The 22,880-nt window shown below is 39.6% G+C and overlaps 2 protein-coding genes across 2 annotated transcripts; one reads left to right on the top strand and one right to left on the bottom strand.

Annotated features, from left to right (window-relative positions):
* Positions 1-2,385: 2,385 nt before the first annotated feature.
* Positions 2,386-8,895, bottom strand: LOC124864662 (FAD-linked sulfhydryl oxidase ALR-like). Its single transcript, XM_047359525.1, has 3 exons — positions 8,471-8,895; positions 8,028-8,239; positions 2,386-2,707 (listed from the first exon to the last, which is right to left on the bottom strand). Exons 1-3 carry the CDS (start codon positions 8,684-8,686, stop codon positions 2,545-2,547), a joined length of 591 nt encoding a protein of 196 aa, XP_047215481.1. The 5' UTR covers positions 8,687-8,895; the 3' UTR covers positions 2,386-2,544.
* Positions 8,896-10,020: 1,125 nt separating this feature from the next.
* LOC124864483 (developmentally-regulated GTP-binding protein 2) lies at positions 10,021-19,521 on the top strand. Its single transcript, XM_047359280.1, has 14 exons — positions 10,021-10,173; positions 10,390-10,482; positions 11,801-11,961; positions 12,300-12,389; positions 12,498-12,558; positions 12,717-12,807; positions 12,884-12,956; positions 14,385-14,475; positions 14,600-14,697; positions 14,807-14,883; positions 14,987-15,075; positions 15,166-15,224; positions 15,358-15,411; positions 19,255-19,521. The coding sequence occupies exons 2-14, from the start codon at positions 10,419-10,421 to the stop codon at positions 19,339-19,341; spliced, it is 1,095 nt and encodes a 364-aa protein (XP_047215236.1). The 5' UTR covers positions 10,021-10,173; positions 10,390-10,418; the 3' UTR covers positions 19,342-19,521.
* Positions 19,522-22,880: the final 3,359 nt, after the last annotated feature.

Consider the following 22,880-nt stretch of genomic DNA (forward strand, 5'->3'; position numbering starts at 1 on the left):
TTTCAGATGTCTGAAGGTTCCTCATTCATCTGTTCAAACCATTGTAAATAAGTATGAACACAATGAGAATGTCCAGAAAGGATTCTATTCAGGAAAAAAAATAAATGTCCCAAAACTTTTTTTGTGGTAAAATGAAGGTATCAACTCCAGAATAAAAGTAAAAGACCTAGTGAAGATGGTGACTGAAGCTGGCATAAGCTGCTGAAACGCCTGTCAGGAAGAAAGAAGAAGCCATCACTCCACATGAAAAGCCTGTTTACAGTTTGAAAATGCTTTTGTGGGCAAACACCTCCATTTTTGGAAACATCTCCTGTGGAAGCTACATTTAAAGTGTTTGGTCATAATGAGGGTTACAGTTGGAGGAAGCAGGGGGGAAATGTGTCTGTTTGTCAGCAACATCCTAACTGTGAAGTTCAGCAGTGGCAGTGTCATGGTATGTTAGAGTTTTGCTGCAGAAGGGACCAGTTCACCTTAAATAATAAGTACTATCTGGAGGAAATATTGAAGCAACATCTCACTAGATCAGCCAGGAACTTAAAGCTTGGGCACAAATCTGTCTTCCAAAAGGACAGTGACTCTAATCATGACATCAAATTAGTTACAAAGTGGCTTAAAGATAACAAAGTCCGTGCTTTGGATTGACCCTCCGAGCCCTGCTCTCCCTGTTTAGTCCTGGTCTCAGTCCCATAGAATATTTGTGGACAGAGCTAAAAAGAGGTATTTGAGCAAGTTACACCAGTTACCTCTAGATGAATGGGCAAAAATTCCAGCAAATTATGGTGAGAATCTTTTAGGAAGGATAAACAAAACATTTGACCCAAATCATACAGTTTAAAAAGGCAAATCTACTAAATACTAATGTAACGTATATAAAACTTTTGAGGTTCAAGAATGCAAGAAAACAAAAGGAAAAAAAATAAGATGTCTGCACTTTTCAATCATTTTAAACAGTATCTTTCAGTCACAGGATTCCATTTCAGATTCAAGCCAGGAAGAAACATATTTTTAAGCATTGTTGCTTATGATGATTCTAAGAAAATATCTAAATCTAACGATTCAAGAGTACATTTGAAGTTGGTCTAAGGGTTTGATTCTGTCAGAAAAGAAAGAAATCACAGCTTCATGTAATTAATTGCAAAAAAACAACCCTAACCAAACCAAACAAAAAACAATCCAAAGCAGGAGAAAACGCAAATTTCTCTTTGTAATGAAGTCTGCCTTTAACTTGTCAACTTTCTTCTCTTTAAACATTTTCAACACATGTGCATTCTGCTTTTTTTTTAGGTATAAATAAGCGTTTTCCAGAACCCAGTTTTCATTTTTGCCAAACAGGCTGTAGTTTATTTAGAGAGAAAAATAGTCTTTCCTAATAACTAACACACTATTCTTACACTGTTAAGCACAACCCTGTTTGATAGTAAAATGTGTAGTCTATTACAAAAGAAAAAAAAAACTCTAACCTAATCAGCAGGTAAATATTTTTTTTAACTTAACTTGTATAGAACATTGCTCATATTTTGTATTTACTGATTCTCCAGAAAGTGATTTCAAACCTCTGCTGAAAAGGCTGTCAAGAGTGGATGTATTATTTTGTTTATCGCTAGGGGGCACTGAGGTGCACTTCAACCTTCTGCTTGAGTCCACTAGTTTAACTGTGGACATAGTGTATTTGTGGGAGAGAGGCCATAATTTAAATTTGGAGATTTTGAACAGAATTTTAATGTTTCAATCTGTGCAATTTATGGCAATCTATTAGCAAAAATATCTGCATTAAACATGTAGTTTTCTGATTTTATTACATTTTATTTAGGCATTTGAAGTAGTTTGATCTTAAAAATAATGAAGAGTGTCATTCCTGACAACAGCCATGTTCACTTTTCTTGAAGTAGTGTTCTGTAGAGAGGTTTTTGACCACTCAGTATATTAATAGACATTAATAGCACATCCAACAGGCTTTAAGTGGATAAAGGGAAATAAGCTAGATGGTACAGGAAGACTAGTGAGGGGAACCAAGGCCAAATCAGATTCCTGCCATCTTAAACATCGGTCATGTAAAGGCAGTTTTCTTAATCATTTAAAGTGACATCACTTTTCATTAGATGGCTATTTATATTAAAGAGTTAGTCCAATTAACTTGGATGCAGAGAAAAATTAATTTTTCTCTGCATCCAACCAGGTCTTTAAAGGAGTAAGACATAACATTTCCAGGTAACATTTCCAGGTAACCAACCTAAAAGAATCTGAGCCACGGTTAGCATTGATAACATATTGGCTACAATTTGGTATCACTGTCACAGTAACACTAGATGAGACCTTTGAAGAAAACATTTCATCAACACATTCACTAAGAACCAAAACTTCCATTCTGTTAAAAACAAAAAGAAATCTGTTTTTCAGAGCTTTTATTTTATAATTACACTTGTTACACAAACTAATAAAAAAAATGGTATGTAAGTATGGAATAGATCATTCACTCTTCTGCATATTAGCAGCCTTACAAGACAAGGAAAACAGTGAGTTTGCTTCTTCTGAAGGAATCTTTTCTCAGTCACAGGAGCCATCCTTCCAGCCATCTTTCCATCTCTCATCCACAAGCGAGCAGTCGAACTCGGGCTTCCCCAACCGGACATTGACTTCGTTATGAAGACGGCAGAACCACTGGGAGAGAGCGTGGCAGCTGCTGGTATCCGGGTAATTGGACTTCAGTCTGTAGGGAGGAAATTGGATTTGTTTAGAATTGTCTTTGATTTTACACATACATCTTATACTCTCATGATGGACATAATACTCATGCTAATTTGGGGCTTTAAATTCGGCATTTGAACTGTTCTTTTTTTCAGAGTGACTATACAACTATACTGTATCAGTTTAGTGTTATTTTTTAAACTAGCAGTAGGTGCATTAGTTTAAATTTATTTCAGATCTTCTATACTTTGGAATATATCAGAATTACACATACATGTTCAATTATGTGCGTGAAACCCCACTAATATTTGGATAATCATCTCTCAGCAATATGCAGAAAAACCACTAATGTTTGGTAGTGATCAAAAAAGCTTCTGGCATAATTCTCGCTGAATATTTAACCCCATCATGGAGGTTATGTTTTGTCGCCGTTGGTTTGTCTGTTTGCAAAATGTCTCAAAAAGTTGTGAATGGATTTGGATGAAATTTTCAGACAAGATGCGTATTAGGACAAGGAACAGATGATTAGATTTTGGTTGTGATGCAGAGCACCATCTGGATTCAGAATATTTTGAACGATTCTTTATTATTGCCACACCATGGTACAACAACTTGGTTCCTTGCTCTTTCAGCAACTGACCTGCAGTGGCCAGAATCATTGCAAGTATAGCTCATCAGTAAAGAAAAAAGCTGACATGTGTCAGTTACCCTATTACATTGGCGGAGGTCTTCACTCTCTTGAGTGCTTTTTTAGTTGATCACTCTTGTTTTATCAGAACTGGTAGAGCTCGTTTATATTGGCCAGTTTCATGCTAAGGGTCTGATTTCTGAACATAGTCTTTAGATGTTCAATGGGGTTGAGGTCCATGCCAGAAGCGTAATGTTAGCCTGCTTTATCAATCCCAAAACCAGTTTGGAAGTGTGTTTGGGAACACGAGGCTGCATCCCAGTTCCAACCAATTAGATGTTGATATGAGATAGTGAGGAATTTGGACATGATCCTCCTCCTTCATTTGCCCATCCACTTCATTTACAGGACCAGGTCCACTGGCAAAGAAACAGTCCCACAGAATGATGCTGCCACCTCCATGCGTAAGAGCTGCTTTAGTCTTCCTAGGTTTGAATGCACCAACTTTACTCTTACATACATTGTCACTGTGGCCAAATTGGTCAGTCTTTGTCTCATATGACCATAAAACCTATTTGGCATGTCAGTGTGAGCAGCAGCAAACAACACCTTCATTTCGCCTTGAAGGCACTGATTTTGGAACACACATTTATTCAATGGTCTGCATCCTGTCAGTTTGTGGTGATGTAAAACCCACTTCCCCACAGTAACACCGATATTCCAGAATATTTCAGTTTATAATACTCTTAAGCCTTGGCAGTTCTTGAACATCCACACCAACTCTCCTTTCATTTTACACAAGTGATAATGTGGGTCAGATGGCTGAATGTGGGATTTGATTTGTGTGTTCTAGCAGGTGTAATATTCAATTGTTGGGACCACAGCCATGGGTTACATCATGAAGATCAGTAAGAACCTTTCTGGAACTTTCTAAATAAATCGCATTAACCTACTTCCAGCACAGCCAAGAAGGGAATAACAGCGGACTTCCCGTGACGTCACTGTCCGAATAAAGCCCCCGCTTTTGCAACAGACTGACCTCTTCCACGCAGGTCCCCTGTGGAACTGGACGGATGGAAACAGAGCGCTAATGTCTCTTTGTGGGCAAACAGACAGAACTCTTCAACTGGATCCAAGAGGGTCATACAATCACGCGATCATATGCACTAAGTTAAGTAGGAATGAATCACTGTCTATGTATCCGGTATTCATTCATGAATGAATTAAGGTACAAACGTTGCTTGACTTTCTCTCTGAGGTATACAGAAGCAAACTGTTTCCAGAGAGTTCCCAGCAGAGATCCTGTCTCTACGACGCCGAGTGGAGCAGCTTTTCCCGGTTTGAAGGAAGGACAACGGGACTGCATCACCATGGTTACAGTAGTAACGTGCAGTTTGGCCGGCCCGACAGAGCGAGCCGCCCCACCCCACAGCTACGGAGGTTAGCTGCATTTAACCCTTTGTTCACTGTGGATGCTTCCTTCAACTTCATCACAACGGACAACTATTCCTCAGCACGGTTTACGTAAGAGGTTGTGTTTTTTGGCAGATAGAAGTAGTTTAGAATGAAATTATCTAAAAATTTTTTGTTTTATGACGTTTTGTTTGTGTTGAAAACTCAGCCATCTTATTGCTAGTAGATTATCTGCTCAGCATATGTGCTCAGTTTGTGTGTTCTGTGTTTGTGTTTTTTTTTTTTAAGTTAAGACAAATTTTATTTAAAGGGTGATTTTAAACACAGAAGATCGGCCATAGCGCGGCATTCACGCGTATGCATTTGAACCCTTTTATTAACGGTGTTTTAAAGGTATGTGTTTTATTCTGATGATAAGCTATAAGCTTCTTTTGTTAGCTTCAACCGCTTACAGCTAAGCTAAGATCATTTACCCAAAAAGGTTGTTCAATCTAGGAAATAATATTTCCCTAAATATTATTTTTCCAAACTTGTTAACTAATTAAACACCATTAAGCCCCATTTATCCAGAAAGATTTGGTTCTTATTCAAAATAATATTTCCTTAAATATTATTTTACTATTCCCTTAATAATATTTCTTTAAATATTATTTCAATAAATAAAGGCAGCTAATGAGACACCGTTGAGAATTAGTGATCCAGAAGGTTAGTTTTATTCAGCAAATCATTCTTTAAAACATTATTTTATTAAAATAATATTTTATCTGATCTTGCATCGTGAAGGGTTGTTTAAAGGTATGCGGATTATTGCCTAAGTTAATTCCAAAACTAACTTAACTTCATTTCCAGATTCTTCAAGATAATCCTTGGTTCTCAAACATAAACATTGTATGGTAATGTTGCATCACTCTTTTGGTCATGGTTTCAACCATCTTTAATCAACTTGTTTATATTGTACATAGTCCATTAGTCTTCATTATTCTTTAATTCTGCTTGGTAGTTTATTTGGATTGTTTTAGCATAGTAAAGAGTTTGTTGATTGAAATATATTTGACTTTGAATTGACTTATTTTTGTTAATAAATTCTTGTATATTAAGAAATTGTGTGAATTCATTCTGTGTGTGCAGAGTTTTGCTGTTCAGTAATGTCAGAGCTTGGCTCACACCTTTCAATTTTGTCCTAATACCATCGCCTTACTGGGCTGGTATTCACAAGACAACCCTTAACAGACCGAAATATTATTTAATAAAATATTAATATAATATTAATGTAATAATATATGATCCCAACCACACATCAAAACTGGTTTTATAATGGATAAGGCAGGCAAACATTAAGCTTCTGGAATGAGCCCAACCTCAACCCTATTGATAATTTATGAACTATGCTTAAAAGCCAGGAAACTATTTTAAATAAACCAATTATGGCTAAAAGAAAGGCAACAATCCAGACAGAGTTTTTCAATAAACCTTGATGATGGCTACAAAAACGTTTGGTTTCTCTGCAACTTGCTAAATGACATTTTTAATATTAGTGAGGGTGTATGTACAGGTCCTTCTCAAAATATTAGCATATTGTGATAAAGTTAATTATTTTCCATAATGTCATGATGAAAATTTAACATTCATATATTTTAGATTCATTGCACACTAACTGAAATATTTCAGGTCTTTTATTGTCTTAATACGGATGATTTTGGCATACAGCTCATGAAAACCCAAAATTCCTATCTCACAAAATTAGCATATTTCATCCGACCGATAAAAGAAAAGTGTTTTTAATACAAAAAACGTCAACCTTCAAATAATCATGTACAGTTATGCACTCAATACTTGGTCGGGAATCCTTTTGCAGAAATGACTGCTTCAATGCGGCGTGGCATGGAGGCAATCAGCCTGTGGCACTGCTGAGGTCTTATGGAGGCCCAGGATGCTTCGATAGCGGCCTTTAGCTCATCCAGAGTGTTGGGTCTTGAGTCTCTCAACGTTCTCTTCACAATATCCCACAGATTCTCTATGGGGTTCAGGTCAGGAGAGTTGGCAGGCCAATTGAGCACAGTGATACCATGGTCAGTAAACCATTTACCAGTGGTTTTGGCACTGTGAGCAGGTGCCAGGTCGTGCTGAAAAATGAAATCTTCATCTCCATAAAGCTTGTCAGCAGATGGAAGCATGAAGTGCTCCAAAATCTCCTGATAGCTAGCTGCATTGACCCTGCCCTTGATAAAACACAGTGGACCAACACCAGCAGCTGACACGGCACCCCAGACCATCACTGACTGTGGGTACTTGACACTGGACTTCTGGCATTTCCTTCTCCCCAGACTTCCTCCAGACTCTGGCACCTTGATTTCCGAATGACATGCAGAATTTGCTTTCATCCGAAAAAAGTACTTTGGACCACTGAGCAACAGTCCAGTGCTGCTTCTCTGTAGCCCAGGTCTGGGGAATGCGGCACCTGTAGCCCATTTCCTGCACACGCCTGTGCACGGTGGCTCTGGATGTTTCTACTCCAGACTCAGTCCACTGCTTCCGCAGGTCCCCCAAGGTCTGGAATCGGCCCTTCTCCACAATCTTCCTCAGGGTCCGGTCACCTCTTCTCGTTGTGCAGCGTTTTCTGCCACACTTTTTCCTTCCCACAGACTTCCCACTGAGGTGCCTTGATACAGCACTCTGGGAACAGCCTATTCGTTCAGAAATTTCTTTCTGTGTCTTACCCTCTTGCTTGAGGGTGTCAATAGTGGCCTTCTGGACAGCAGTCAGGTCGGCAGTCTTACCCATGATTGGGGTTTTGAGTGATGAACCAGGCTGGGAGTTTTAAAGGCCTCAGGAATCTTTTGCAGGTGTTTAGAGTTAACTCGTTGATTCAGATGATTAGGTTCATAGCTCGTTTAGAGACCCTTTTAATGATATGCTAATTTTGTGAGATAGGAATTTTGGGTTTTCATGAGCTGTATGCCAAAATCATCCGTATTAAGACAATAAAAGACCTGAAATATTTCAGTTAGTGTGTAATGAATCTAAAATATATGAATGTTAAATTTTCATCATGACATTATGGAAAATAATGAACTTTATCACAATATGCTAATATTTTGAGAAGGACCTGTATGTAGACATAATACACAATATATTCAAGGCTGTGCAACCACTTCTTGTTTTTTCTAACTTCGTTGAAGTTGTTTGTTGAGCAGTCATTCCACCCATAGAAAAATGTGTCATTAAAAGCCCCAAATTTTTGTGGTATGCATGTCCATGAATAAATGTAAATTCCTTGTGTGGTAGAGCACTGTGGTCTGACCTGCCCCTGAGATCTTCTGCACATACTTCACAGGGGTAGAACTTGGAGAAAAGGTTGATTAACTGTCCCATGTCTTGTTGCTGGGTGGAAGATGGATGATTGGGATAATACGCTGCCATGGTGTGCAGAAACGACCAAGTGCTTCGTCCCAACTCCTCTCGGTCCAGTGGACACTGAGGGTCCAACTGCTCTGTTTCTGGAGCATGCTTCTCCTGCAGAACAAAAAGACACGGCAAATCTCATACAAGTCACTTAGTTACTAAATTTAACAGGTTGAATTTAGTTGGTGAAGCAAAGCCCTGAGATCAGCAACTCAAAGAAAGAGTAGTGGCGTTGGGGATGCTTTTCTTCAGCAGGGAAACTAAAATACAGTCGGCGCATCTCTGTACTGTTCAAGTCATTCCCACAGAAACTGAAACCCCTACCTTCACCCTCTGACCCACCTGTGCAGCTGCTGCTGTGGTCTGCTGCTTCTGCAGCTTCATCCAGGACTTAAAGTCCGTACAGGCTCTGCACGGCTTCTTTTTGGATTCCCCGGTTTGCTCATGTTCTTTCCCGGAGCTGTCCTGCTGAGATATGCTGGCTCCTGGGAAGGGAAAACCTTCAAACCCAGGTGGGCTGGCGGATGAAGGTCCTCTCGCTGCTGGCTGCTCAGCCATGTTTGCGTTATTTGACACCTCTCACAGACCCGCAGGGCCGATAAATAACGAGAATGACTGCAGGATGAGAGAGTAACAAGTGGAAACATTGTCGGGTCCTAGTTTTCTCTGCACCATGCGTACATCGTCACGGTCAAGCTGGAAACTAATGCAACCCAGTGTAATATTTGAAGGGTTCAATTTCGTAATGGCGAGTTTCTTGTTTTTCTACGGACTTCTTACAAGAACGGAACTGTTTCCTGGTGTTGTGTCGAGTCATGTTCCCCCGAGGAAATGAGTTCGCGCAGCAGCTGTGCTTTTACGGCCGCGCTCTAACTGAATGGTGCATTCAAGTCAACTTGTAGAGTAAATTATCTGTATTGACTCGGCTCCAATTAATTAAGTTATGTTTTTTTTTCCTCAACGCACTACAGTCTTATTCAACACAATTCCTTGGCCATCCTCAAGCGGTTTTTACTGATGTAAAAAGTAGGCTTGGTTGTGTGAAATGATCCATTACAGAATAATGATAATAAAATCAACCATTTAGAATATTTCAAAGGACAACTCTCTTAAAGTGAAATGCAGAATTAGTTTTTTGCCCAGCAGCTATTATTGTCCTTATTTAAATATATTTTTTTACTTTCAGAAATTGTTTCCTTACTATGTATAATTGGTTACAATGCATTTGTGTCTATGTGTCTACTAAATTGTCCAAGGTAAATTAGATTGACAATATAAGACTGGAAATTGAATGTGATCAACTGATTTCCTTCCCATGTTGAGCACAATATATTCCCTAAATAACTGTGATTTTAAAGTTTGTTGAAAGAATGACAAACCGGACCTGACTGACAAACATGCCTGACTGACATGCCACAAAAAGGCCAGATGTTCAAAGTGGGTTGCACTTCAAACATCTGGGGTGCTTCTGTCCAAGGTTCTGAGGCCAGTGATTTTGACTGTTTTTATACTACTACTATTAATACTATTACTACTACTAGCTACTACTACTGATAATAATAATAATAAAAATAACAGCAAAAACAAAAATAATAATAAATGTTGCACACTGCAGAAGAATGATCCTAAAATTAAAACAGATGTGCTTTATTAGATTTTAATTTAAACTGTGCAGTTATATTCTGTTAACTGTATTAATGTATCTCATAGCATTTTAAAGTTACTTAATTAGAAGTGAAAGTTTTGGTTTGATTTGATTATTTAATAAAACATTAGTAAAACGGATTAAAAATAATCCAAGATTTCGTTAGGAAAGATAAGATTTTAGTCACATTTTTATGGACGCGCATAGAAATCATTCAGTATACGAGATGTACCTGAACGCACCAGTAGGGTTTCGGATGGGTCCATAAAGCTGAGTGTAGAAGCGCAAAGACTTTGACAGCAGCACAGAACCGGCCGGGGATACCTTTTAACGGCGGAACTCTGCTGCTCACCCCAGCGGTCAGCACGGTGTGCATGCTGCTGAGTTTCCCTCTGTCAAAGTAAACTTCTCCTTTCATTTAACTTTAGAAAGTACTGTCAGTATGTTTGTTTAGTCGGATGTTTGCTGACGTTTAAACCGAGTGCTCCTACTGCTGTTTCTCTCAGCTGTCAGCTGTTATTGGTTTGCAGTTAGCCGTCCCCCCTCCCCTCCGTTAGCTAACGAAGCTGACACGTTTCTCTTGTCGTTTTTTTTTATTCTTTCCTCTTCCCGACAGATTCGCTGCACAACGCCTGGATTGCAACAATGGGTATTTTGGAGAAAATCGCGGAAATAGAGAAAGAAATTTCTCGGACACAGAAAAACAAAGGTACCAGAGGGGGGGAACAGAGCTGCTAGTTGAAAAGCAAGCTAAGTTAGAGCCAGCTGCAGCTGTGGGTCTCTGACCTGGTTAAGTATAATACTGAGGTCCAGAAACTGCTAGAGTACTGTAGTAGGTTCTCTGGAAACCTAAAATGATCGACACCACCTTAAATGCCTACTTGGCACCAAGGGTTGATGTTAGTGTTGGACTAATAAGAAGGTATAAGGGATGCAAGGTTTCCCCATAAAGTGGTATTAAAGTGTTATGTCTCAGTTGTTAGTGTTAATTAGTTGAATTCCACTAATATATTATTGCACACAGAGTAAAATATTTCAGGTGCTCAATTCTGCAAGTTTTGATAATTATGGCTTACAGCAAATGAAAACCCTACAATTCAGCCCAATAAAAAAAAAATTTTTTTATTAAATTGTGGTCTTTCTACTTCACTTTTTCCTTCCACTCAGTGTTTTTTATTAATATGCCTGGATACAACACTTGGTAAATGGCTAACTTTTTTAGCAATGATCTTTTATCCTGGTGGAGATTGTCTGCTAGTCAACTGTCCAGTCAGCAACCTTTCCCAGAATTCCCCAGGAGACCTGGACGTGGCACATCATAACAATTCTGTATTAAATATGATTTATTTTTTCTCAGTTTTATGTTATAGTCAAGTTTTTTTTGAGAGGCTGGATTTAATATATATCCTTTTAAAAAACAAAGTTAGAAACATGAATTGTGTCCTCCTGTTTATTTACAACATCTATTTTTTAAGATACTTCTTTATGTTGCATTTAACTATAAACAATTACAAAAGTCATGAGACCAAAGCCTCGCTTATACTGTACTGTACTTACAAACCGCATTCCATTTTATTTATATGGACAATTTAAATCCTTGCTAGATTTTAATTTTAATTAAAGATAGATTTGAAGATGAAGTATTACATGAAGCATCTCACTGACCCCCCCCGCTGTGTACAAATATATTGGTAATCACTGTACACAATGCAATGTTGTGTAAGTAAATATAAATGCAAAACTTAACATTTTATTTCACTCTTATTATTAATATTTATTATTATTATTAATAATAATATTAGTACACCTTTTGGGGAATTCAGAAGTACATTCTAGTGTTCTGTGAAACTTTTGAATCTTTTATAATTCAAACCATTGACCTTAAAAAGTGCCTTATGCTTTTTATTCAGTACGTAGCATTTCAAATTGCCACTTAATCAGGCCTAAATCATTAATGTCATTCCTGACAAAGAATTCGCTCCATGTGAGTCCGATTTTTGGTATATTTTTTGCTTTCATACCTGCAGCCACGGAGTACCATCTGGGTTTGCTAAAGGCCAAGCTAGCCAAATACAGATCTCAGCTCCTGGAGCCTTCCAAATCAGCGGGGGCCAAAGGTGAGGGCTTCGATGTCATGAAATCAGGAGATGCTCGTGTTGCGCTCATTGGATTCCCTTCTGTTGGTAAGGTAGGTGAATATAACCTGCGTTAGGAGCTGTTTTCTCTTTTTATTGCAACAGCAACATTTCTTCTGAAAGTTTCCTAAAACAGTATTTCCATTATTCATGAAGGCATCGCAATTTCCATGTCCTCATTAGTCTGGTGTTGCCAGGTTAAGGGCATCCAGACATGAGAAATACATTTGAAGTTTTATTTTTAATAGTTTTTGTTTTTGTCTGCTAATTCCTAAAATGTTGCTAAAATTGTAAGATAAACAAACATATAAGAACTGACTTTCTCGAATAATAATAAAAGCAATACAGTGTAGCTATAAAACAGTGGGTTAAAGTCATCTTCTCTCTGCAGTCCACCTTCCTCAGCTTGATGACCTCAACAGAAAGTGAAGCTGCGTCCTACGAGTTTACAACCCTCACCTGCATACCAGGTGTTATAGAGGTACCCTTGGTTAAACAATACTATTTTCTCACATATCGAGCTTTAAACTCTGTTTAAATCTAAAAGTTCCCCTTCACTTGTGGTCTTCTGTTATTTGTTGCTCTTCAGTACAAAGGGGCCAACATCCAACTGCTTGATCTGCCAGGAATCATTGAGGGCGCCGCCCAAGGTACTATTTCATTGACGTCAAATTTTGTTCCCGTGGTCATCAACAGAGATTGTTATTCTGTAATACCTTCATAAGTGTCACTATGAATGTTTTTTGGGACAAAAAAAGTCCTGATTCCTATCAAAGATTTGTAACGCTGACGGGTAACTTTGTCATAGGAAAGGGTCGAGGCCGACAGGTCATCGCTGTTGCCAGAACAGCAGATGTCGTCATCATGATGCTAGATGCCACAAAAGGAGACGTTCAGAGGTTTGTTGTTGTTAAAATCGCTTTGCACCGTCATCATTGATGACTCTGACCTGCAATTTCTGTTGTTGTTTTTCAGAGAACTATTAGAGAAAGAGTTGGAGTCTGTTGGCATCAGACTTAACAGGACAAAGCCTAATATTTATTTCAAGGTATCACTTTTATTTACTCATATCAACTCAACTGAGTTATTTACCTTATAAGATGAAGAAGATACGCTGATCTACTGTTTAGGATCTAACTCAAAATGATTCATTCTGGTTATTGAACTGACTGATGACCGTCAACGATGACCACCCAAACATAGATGTGATACGTCATCCTCTACAGCTGTACAGTGTTAGTGACTATAATGACTGAGGGCGTAACAGTTCACGGTATACAGAAAATATCCAGTATAGTCCTGCTGGTTTGGTGCACACGTGTCTCAACAAATACAGCCTTGTTTTATACCTGAATACATGTAGAATGTTTATGAGTGAAACTAATGCAAGGTTCTGTAACGCAGCTTTAAATAGTGACACCTAGCAGAGAGGACTCCCAGTTATCACTAAGCTGCTATTTGGGAACATTAAGGTTTCTCATGCAGCTACAGTGACAAAAGAAAGGTGGACCAGAGCAAACGTTTATGTCAGCATCCACATTTTACAGAAATAAGGTGGGTTGCTTGCTTTGCACTTAACTGAATTACTCACCTGAAACAATGCCAGGCTTAATGTAAACATCACCGGTACTGGAGAAATCTCCACTGAAGACTAGGAGATTTTCCCCAACAGCTGCACATGCTGCATTCAGGTACACCTGGGACTCTAGGGTGTCCAAATATCAACACTACTTCAAAGTGATTTAAGCCTGCTTTATTCTGAAATATGGGCAAAATCTATTTAAAAATATTCCAAACATTTACACTGACTGTTTTCAAGTGGTTATACTGTTATATAATCTATGTTTCCAGGCATTGGCTTTGCCTGCTTATACTGCTTTATGCATTGAACAAAATCTAACAAAATCTTTAGTCAGTTCTATGCTTTCATCTTTTCAGCTTTTAGAACACAATAAAATTAAACAAATTTTAGAAATAGACTTTAAAGATCAAATACGCTCCAAACCACATTTTCTGTGTACCGTGACATTCCTAGTAAGAACAAATGTGTAGTTCAGGGAAACCACTGTGTAGTGTGCCTCGTGGCACCACTGCATAGTAAAATCACTTAAAAAGATTCATATAAATTGATCCTTTATTTTATGGTACAATCTGACATTGGAAAAATGGTGCATTCACTAACAGTCACCTTTAGAGGTATATTCTAATCTCTTATCATACTTCTTACTAACCATTGTGACAAGATAAAAATGGGTCCTCTTCCAGTTTTGTCTGCCCACTGTAGAAATAGCAGCTATTAATTTATTGGACTTTAGTATATTTTATATTTTACTATGATTTAAAGGAATGAGAGATTTGGAAAGCTGAGTTGGGAAACGTCTGGAATTTCTACATTAACATGTGTAGGAAAAGTGGCTGTGTGCTTAGTTTTGTAAGTGTAGCCAGAATAAAAAAGTTATTTTCTCTTTCCTTGCAGCCTAAGAAAGGTGGCGGTCTCTCCTACAACTCCACCGTTCCCCTCACTCAGTGCTCGGAGAAGCTCGTTCAGCTCATCCTCCATGAGTACAGTATCCTTCAGCGATCCAGCACAGTGGTTTGGTTTCTGATCAATCACAATACCTTTCCTACGTCTGGATTCAGTCATTTTCATTTCGTTTGTTAGTGGTTTTGGTCTTTAACTTCCTGCTTTAGAAATCTTTAATGCAGAAGTGCTCTTCAGGGAGGACTGCACACCAGACGAGTTCATTGACGTCATTGTTGGAAACAGAGTTTACATGCCGTGCCTTTATGTATGTCAGATCTTTACCTGAAATAAGAGAGCATCTGTTTTTGTAAATCTCATAACTTTGTTGTCTAACCTGGATAAGAGTGTTCATTATTTTTTTTATGTGCTGCTAGGTGTACAATAAGGTGGATCAGATCTCCATGGAGGAGGTGGACCGCCTGGCACGCAGATCTCACAGTGTTGTCATCAGGTCAGATGTCTGTGTGCAAAATAGCAGCACTCCTCCATCGACCTATATATGCATTTGTAAGTAAGAAAAAAGCCTCTCATCTCTGTCTTTGTGTTTGTTCCAGCTGTGGGATGAAGCTGAATTTGGATTACCTTCTGGAGACGTTGTGGGAGTACTTGGCGCTTATTTGCATTTATACAAAGAAGAGAGGAGGTATTCAGATTGATATTGAAGGCTTCCACTTTCGAACAAACATACAGTAGATCCCTAAGTTAACCTTCCCATTTTGCTCCTCCCTGTTAGAACGGCCGGACTTTAATGACGCCATCATCATGAGAAGAGGAGCATCAGTAGAGCATGTGGTCAGTAGATTCCTGCAGTATTTAGTGTAGATATCAGGACTGATGCAGTTGAAACATTTGCACATATAAAATAAGTAGTGAGCAAACCCTTATCAACATAGTTTGAGTTTTTTTTTTCTTTTTTAATCTGCAGTGCCACAGAATCCACAGAACTTTAGCCAGCCAGTTCAAATATGCCTTGGTGTGGGTAAGTAACACTACATTCTCACAAACCTCCTTCCTGCTAACCATAACAGCCAGTGTTTTAATTCTGCGGCATCTGATTGATTTGTGTGCATTTATTCAGTAGGGAGAAAAACTCCAAAATAAAAATAAATAGGTCTTGCTTTAAATGTTTCAAATATGTCAGAGTAGAACCTTCATTCATTTCCCAGGGTTATAAATATAACGTGAAACATGGACCCATTTCTCTTACCTACTCTTCAAAATGGGAAAGATAAGTGCAAATGCCTTTCAGATAACGCAAATGTACTTTGATCATAATGAGTAAGGAAATGACTTCTGGCCCAAACTTGCCTGCATCTACAGTCAGAGCAGTAATAAAGCTTAGAACCCCTGGAACTGAGCAGCAAGGCTGGAAGATGACGACATATTTTTCTCTTGCGATCCAGCAAAGTGAGCAGGATGGTGATCTCTAAAGCATAGTGTTTAAGTTTCCATAGCAACTATTCAAAACCATCTACCTACCAACCAGTTTCGATACTTTACTGTCTTTTTAAATTGTAATGTCTTTTAAATCTCTCATTTCGGACAAAGAAATTTGTTGAAAAAGGAGTTATTTATGGCAAAGTAGTACATTGTGGGGCTTTGTTTTTTTCGTTTTTCATCTTTAAAGGTGTTGCAAATCATTTTTATTCTTTAAAGAAAGAAAACATTAAATTTTTATGTTGTGAAGAGATCAATTTGATGTTTTGTACTGTTTTTAAACTTCGAAACAAACTTTGCTTGAAATTATTTAAAATTTGACTTTAAGAAGATAAACAACCTCTCTGTTTTAGTGAAGTTTCAGCATCTGAGGTGTTTCCTACATATTTACATATTTGCCACTAAGTCCCATTAGTTCTGAATCTGTCACAAGTTCACATGAAAAGCAGTTCACACCTCTAGAGTGCATGAAAAAGTGTTTGCCTTCTTAAAGATTTCTGCTGGTTTTATATAGGGCAAAGAACACCAGAGTAAATGCAAAATGACGCTGTCAAATGATGATTTCCTTTATTAAGGGGACAAAAGCTCTCCATCCTAGCTTGCCCAATATACAGGTCCTTCTCAAAATATTAGCATATTGTGATAAAGTTCATTATTTTCCATAATGTCATGATGAAAATTTAACATTCATATATTTTAGATTCATTGCACACTAACTGAAATATTTCAGGTCTTTTATTGTCTTAATACGGATGATTTTGGCATACAGCTCATGAAAACCCAAAATTCCTATCTCACAAAATTAGCATATTTCATCCGACCAATAAAAGAAAAGTGTTTTTAATACAAAAAACGTCAACCTTCAAATAATCATGTACAGTTATACACTCAATACTTGGTCGGGAATCCTTTTGCAGAAATGACTGCTTCAATGCGGCGTGGCATGGAGGCAATCAGCCTGTGGCACTGCTGAGGTCTTATGGAGGCCCAGGATGCTTCGATAGCGGCCTTTAGCTCATCCAGAGTGTTGGGTCTTGAGTCTCTCAACGTTCTCTTCACAATATCCCACAGATTCTCTATGGGGTTCAGGTCAGGAGAGTTGGCAGGCCAATTGAGCACAGTGATACCATGGTCAGTAAACCATTTACCAGTGGTTTTGGCACTGTGAGCAGGTGCCAGGTCGTGCTGAAAAATGAAATCTTCATCTCCATAAAGCTTTTCAGCAGATGGAAGCATGAAGTGCTCCAAAATCTCCTGATAGCTAGCTGCATTGACCCTGCCCTTGATAAAACACAGTGGACCAACACCAGCAGCTGACACGGCACCCCAGACCATCACTGACTGTGGGTACTTGACACTGGACTTCTGGCATTTTGGCATTTCCTTCTCCCCAGTCTTCCTCCAGACTCTGGCACCTTGATTTCTGAATGACATGCAGAATTTGCTTTCATCAGAAAAAAGTACTTTGGACCACTGAGCAACAGTCCAGTGCTGCTTCTCTGTAGCCCAGGTCTGGGGAATGTGGCACCTGTAGCCCATTTCCTGCACACGCCTGTGCACGGTGGCTCTGGATGTTTCTACTCCAGACTCAGTCCACTGCTTCCGCAGGTCCCTCAAGGTCTGGAATCGGCCCTTCTCCACAATCTTCCTCAGGGTCCAGTCACCTCTTCTTGTTGTGCAGCGTTTTCTGCCACACTTTTTCCTTCCCACAGACTTCCCACTGAGGTGCCTTGATACAGCACTCTGGGAACAGCCTATTCGTTCAGAAATGTCTTTCTGTGTCTTACCCTCTTGCTTGAGGGTGTCAGTAGTGGCCTTCTGGACAGCAGTCAGGTCAGCAGTCTTACCCATGATTGGGGTTTTGAGTGATGAACCAGGCTGGGAGTTTTAAAGGCCTCAGGAATCTTTTGCAGGTGTTTAGAGTTAACTTGTTGATTCAGATGATTAGGTTCATAGCTCGTTTAGAGACCTTTTTAATGATATGCTAATTTTGTGAGATAGGAATTTTGTGTTTTCATGAGCTGTATGCCAAAATCATCCGTATTAAAACAATAAAAGACCTGAAATATTTTAGTTAGTGTGCAATGAATCTAAAATATATGAATGTTAAATTTTCATCATGACATTATGGAATATAATGAACTTTATCACAATATGCTAATATTTTGAGAAGGACCTGTATAAAAGTCCTGGCAAAACTGCCTCACTACCTCAAAAGCTGAGTTCTGTTTATCTTGCCCAACCCAAGACAGATTACTGCCTGACCCGTAGAATCAATAAATCACTTTATTAGAACCTGTCTGCAACTTGATGTAGGTTAAAAGATATTAAAAAGTATTGGTGAATCTTCCCAAGAGTGCCCGGCCCACCACAATTACGCCAGGAGCGCATCCAAGACACATCCAGGAGGTCACAAAAGAACCCAGAACAACATTTAAAGCACTGCAGACCTTTCTTAAGTTAAAGTTAAGGTCAGTGTTCAAGATTAACAATAAGAAGCAGATTGGGCGGAAATACAAGAGTTCCCAGACAAGAACCTCTGCTGGCCAAAAAGAAAACAAAGGTCCGTTTCACATTTGGCAAAAAATAGTTTGATGCCCCTCAGCATGTTGGGGAAGATATTCTGTGGACTGACGAGACAAAAGTGGAACTTTCTGGAGGGCGTAGATCCACACCGGGTGTAAAACTAACGCAGCATTTCAGAGAAAGAACATCATACCAAGAGTCAAACATGGTGGTAGTGTGATGATCTGGAGCTGCTTTGCTGCTTCAGGACCTGGACGACTCGCTGTAGGTGACGACTGCTTTAGTGAAGAAAATCCTGAAGGAGAATCTCTGTTCATGACCTCAAACTGGAGCTTAATCTGTGCTCAGACCTGAATGGGATTGAGATGATGTGGCATGACCCTAAACAGGCCATTCATGCTCAAAAACCCTCCAATGTGGCTGAATTAAAACAATTCTAAGAAGACGGGCCAGGATTCCTCCACAGTGATGTTAAAAACTCATTTCCGGTCACCGCTAAGGTTGGCAGAACTAGTTATTAGGTTTACGGGGAATTACATTTTCACCCACTGCTAGGTTGGCTTGAATAAGTTTTTCCCTTAATAAGTTAACTCATCATTTGGTGCCAAATACCTTTCTGTATTTGCTCGGGTTATCTTTGTCGGAAAATACATTTGTTCGATGATCTGTGACATTTAGGTGCGCCAAATACTCTTTCACACCCCTGTGCACTTCCTCTCCACTTTCTGTTTCTCTGTTTAATCATGCATATGTTCCGATTAATTTCAACAGTGAGATTGTTTAATAATTGAACTCCTCTTTGCTGTCGCATAACTCCTCACCTTTCACTCAGCGAGTCCAAACTGTCTCTTTGTTTCAGGGAACCAGTACCAAGTACAGTCCTCAGAGAGTGGGCCTAACGCACATCATGGAGCATGAGGACGTCATCCAGATCGTTAAGAAGTAAACCGCTTCTGACAGGATATAAACTGTATAATAGTTAAAAAGCAAAGACCGCTAGCTAGCCTTTTTATTTTGAATATGAAATCTACCAGCTAACCGACATTGTTGAGCAGATTCTGGAAGCAACATGTAAGATACAGTGATTAAAAGAGCGAATGATGGAAATAAAGTCCATAAAACATTTTATAAAGTTTGCTTTATTTCTGATATGTCCTGTATTAAGTGGAGCTACACTTAAACACATCACCTGGATGGCTGTTTATGTTCCTTGTACCAATTTCTTAAAGATCCCTTTAGGTGTTCATCATGCAGCACCTGATGCTTTTGAAGCCCCCCCCCCCCCAACTCCGCCACACCTCCACCATCCCTGCAGCCCTGCTGTTGGTGCTCCATGGCAGGCTCGCCACTTTTCTGTCAAAGAATATGGGCTCCCATTGACTCGCATGCACACACAAGCACAATAGTGCCTTTAAATATTAACAAGCAGATCTTCGGTCCAGGAGAGGGGTACAGAGTGGGAGGCTTCGTGAAGAGAGAGAGGGTGTGGACTGAAAGATGTCCTGAAGATGTCTTTTCAATCTGTCCTGTGGATGAAGAGATGGTGTTTTGATATAACCTGAAGCGGAAAGAAAAGATGGAATATTCTGGAGTCTAACAACAAACAAAGGTAGAGTTAACTGGGCATGCATTGTGCAGGGCATGCATGACACTTGATGCTGCTTGGCTCCATATGGCATGACCAAGCGGGAGCACGCGCGGCCGGGTTTAAGAAACAGAAACTTGGCGTTTGTCATGTTCAGAAGTCATAATGCTGTTTTGTACAGTAAGTGTTTCCTGTAGGGCTTCAGGGTAATCACATTTTATTTTAAGCTGTTGTATTCTTAAATAGGTTCAGTGAAACCCAAGTTGCAGTGTCTTGGAAAAGTATACACCTTGAACCACTTTAACAACCCTAAGTACTGCATACTTGGGAAGTGGAGAGAAAATGCTGAACCTTTTTTACAAACGAAAAGCTGAAAAGTGTGGCTCTGCTAAGCTCCCTGTATCAACACTTTGAAGAACCTCTATTGGCTGCAATTCAGCTTCCAGGTCTTTGAGGTATGTCTCTACAAACATTAGTCAAAATAAATCAGTCAAATCGGATGGAGCATATTTGTCACAGATGATTAGGACTTCGGCTGTATGGTTATGGTCATTGCCCAGCTGGAAGGGGAACCTCTGCCCCAGCCTCAAGATGGATGGAGCATTATTTAACTTCATCCATTTTCCCATCAACTCTGAACAGCCTTCCTGTTCCTGCTGAAGAAAAGCATTCCCACAGCATGATGCTGCCACCACCATGTGTCACTGTGTGGATGGCGTGTTCAGGGGGATGTGTGGTGTTAGTTTTCTGCTACATACAGTGTTTTACATGTATGCCAAACAGTTTTAAGTTTTGTCTGAGTAGAGTACCTTCGTGCACATGCCTGATGTGTCCCCCTACAAGGTTTGTGAATACTCCAAGCTTTAACTGGGACTTCTAGGGATGTCTTTTAACGACGGCTTTTTCTTCCCACTGTTTCAAAAAGTCTAGATTTTAGAAGTGTGCGATTTGTAGATTGCCTACCAGAGCTGTCTATACTGCAGCTCCTTATAATGGTTCAGTTTCCTGCTTCTCTTATTAATGGTCCCCTTCCCCAAGTTTTTGTAGGTTTGGAGTTGTACCATGCGCTCAATTTTCAGGCGATAATGAACAAAGGGGGAAAGGAAAGGCATTATGAATGCGTCACTTTTAAACAAGTTTTAAACTAGCCCTTTTTTCTCTGAGTAGGCAGATTTTCTTCTAATCATTTTAAGTAGTCTTCAGTCTCTCTGTGTGGGGTTCTTGTTCCTTTGGATGTTTAAGGCTTTTCACTCATTTTCTATCCAGTCCTTGCACCAGACCATGACACTGATGCTCAGTAATTGCTTAATGAATGTGCAAAATGGATAGACGGAGGACTAGACAAGCAGTGGGAGGTCTAAAATAACAATAGCAATAAATAGTGTCTGATGGTTTAAAAGAAATATGCAGCAAAAAAAATTTAAACAGGACCTGAAAAATCCATGATCCTATAGCTGAGTATCTTAAACATAAATTTTAAGCCAATATCTCTAAGTTTTAGCTTGTCGCTAAATTGCCTCATTAACAAATTTCAAATGCTGGTATCAAGGGGCCTAAATGTCCAGTTCAAATTTGGTTCTTTGGTACGTTGTCTGATCTATGTGCTGTGTTCTCTGCACACACCCCTGGTTCTTACTTTGAGTTTCAGAGCCTTTTTATGCTTGAATGATTCATAACGTAAGTTTCTGAGAGCTGATCATGGAATATAAACACAACGTTAGGTCATGTTATAAACAATGAAACTGAAACACCTGGTTTTAGACCACAAGAATTTATTAGTATGGTGTAGGGCCTCCTTTTGCAGCCAATACAGCGTCAATTCGTCTTGGGAATGACATATACAAGTCCTGCACAGTGATCAGAGGGATTTTAAGCCATTCTTCTTGCAGGATAGTGGCCAGGTCACTACGTGATACTGGTGGAGGAAAACGTTTCCTGACTCGCTCCCCCAAAACACCCCAAAGTGGCTCAATAATATTTAGATCTGGTGACTGTGCAGGCCATGGGAGATGTTCAACTTCACTTTAATGTTCATCAAACCAAGCTTTCACCAGTCTTGCTGTGTGTATTGGTGCATTGTCATCCTGATACACGGCACCACCTTCAGGATACAATGTTTGAACCATTGGATGCACATGGTCCTCAAGAATGGTTCAGTAGTCCTTGGCAGTGACCCGCCCATCTAGCACAAGTATTGGGCCAAGGGAATGCCATGATATGGCAGCCCAAACCATCACTGATCCACCCCCATGCTTCACTCTGGGCATGCAACAGTCTGGGTGGTACGCTTCTTTGGGGCTTCTCCACACCGTAACTCTCCTGGATGTGGGGAAAACAGTAAAGGTGGACTCATCAGAGAACAATACATGTTTCACATTGTCCACAGCCCAAGATTTGCGCTCCTTGCACCATTGAAACCGACGTTTGGCATTGGCATGAGTGACCAAAGGTTTGGCTATAGCAGCCCGGCCGTGTATATTGACCCTGTGGAGCTCCTGACGGACAGTTCTGGTGGAAACAGGAGAGTTGAGGTGCACATTTAATTCTGCTGTGATTTGGGCAGCCGTGGTTTCATGTTTTTTGGATACAATCCGGGTTAGCACCCGAACATCCCTTTCAGACAGCTTCCTCTTGCATCCATAGTTAATCCTGTTGGATGTGGTTCGTCCTTCTTGGTGGTATGCTGACATTACCCTGGATACCGTGGCTCTTGATACATCACAAAGACTTGCTGTCTTTGGTCACAGATGCGCCAGCAAGACGTGCACCAACAATTTGTCCTCTTTTGAACTCTGGTATGTCACCCATAATGTTGTGTGCATTTCAATATTTTGAGCAAAACTGTGCTCTTACCCTGCTAATTGAACATTCACACTCTGCTCTTACTGGTGCAATGTGCA

Source organism: Girardinichthys multiradiatus, chromosome Y, assembly GCF_021462225.1.
Source record: "Girardinichthys multiradiatus isolate DD_20200921_A chromosome Y, DD_fGirMul_XY1, whole genome shotgun sequence".
Taxonomy (NCBI): Eukaryota; Metazoa; Chordata; class Actinopteri; order Cyprinodontiformes; family Goodeidae; genus Girardinichthys; species Girardinichthys multiradiatus.

Bases quoted from the DNA above. Each gene is read 5' to 3' on its own strand.
- LOC124864662 (XM_047359525.1), bottom strand. From the start codon at position 8,686: ATGGCTGAGCAGCCAGCAGCGAGAGGACCTTCATCCGCCAGCCCACCT. The intron at 8,240-8,470 runs GTGGGTCAGAGG...TTTGTTCTGCAG, and splicing joins CCACAGCAGCAGCTGCACAG to GAGAAGCATGCTCCAGAAAC. The intron at 2,708-8,027 runs GTCAGACCACAG...TCCTCCCTACAG, and splicing joins GCAGAAGATCTCAGGGGCAG to ACTGAAGTCCAATTACCCGG.
- LOC124864483 (XM_047359280.1), top strand. From the start codon at position 10,419: ATGGGTATTTTGGAGAAAATCGCGGAAATAGAGAAAGAAATTTCTCGG. The intron at 12,559-12,716 runs GTACTATTTCAT...ACTTTGTCATAG, and splicing joins CATTGAGGGCGCCGCCCAAG to GAAAGGGTCGAGGCCGACAG. The intron at 15,076-15,165 runs GTATTCAGATTG...CCTCCCTGTTAG, and splicing joins TTATACAAAGAAGAGAGGAG to AACGGCCGGACTTTAATGAC.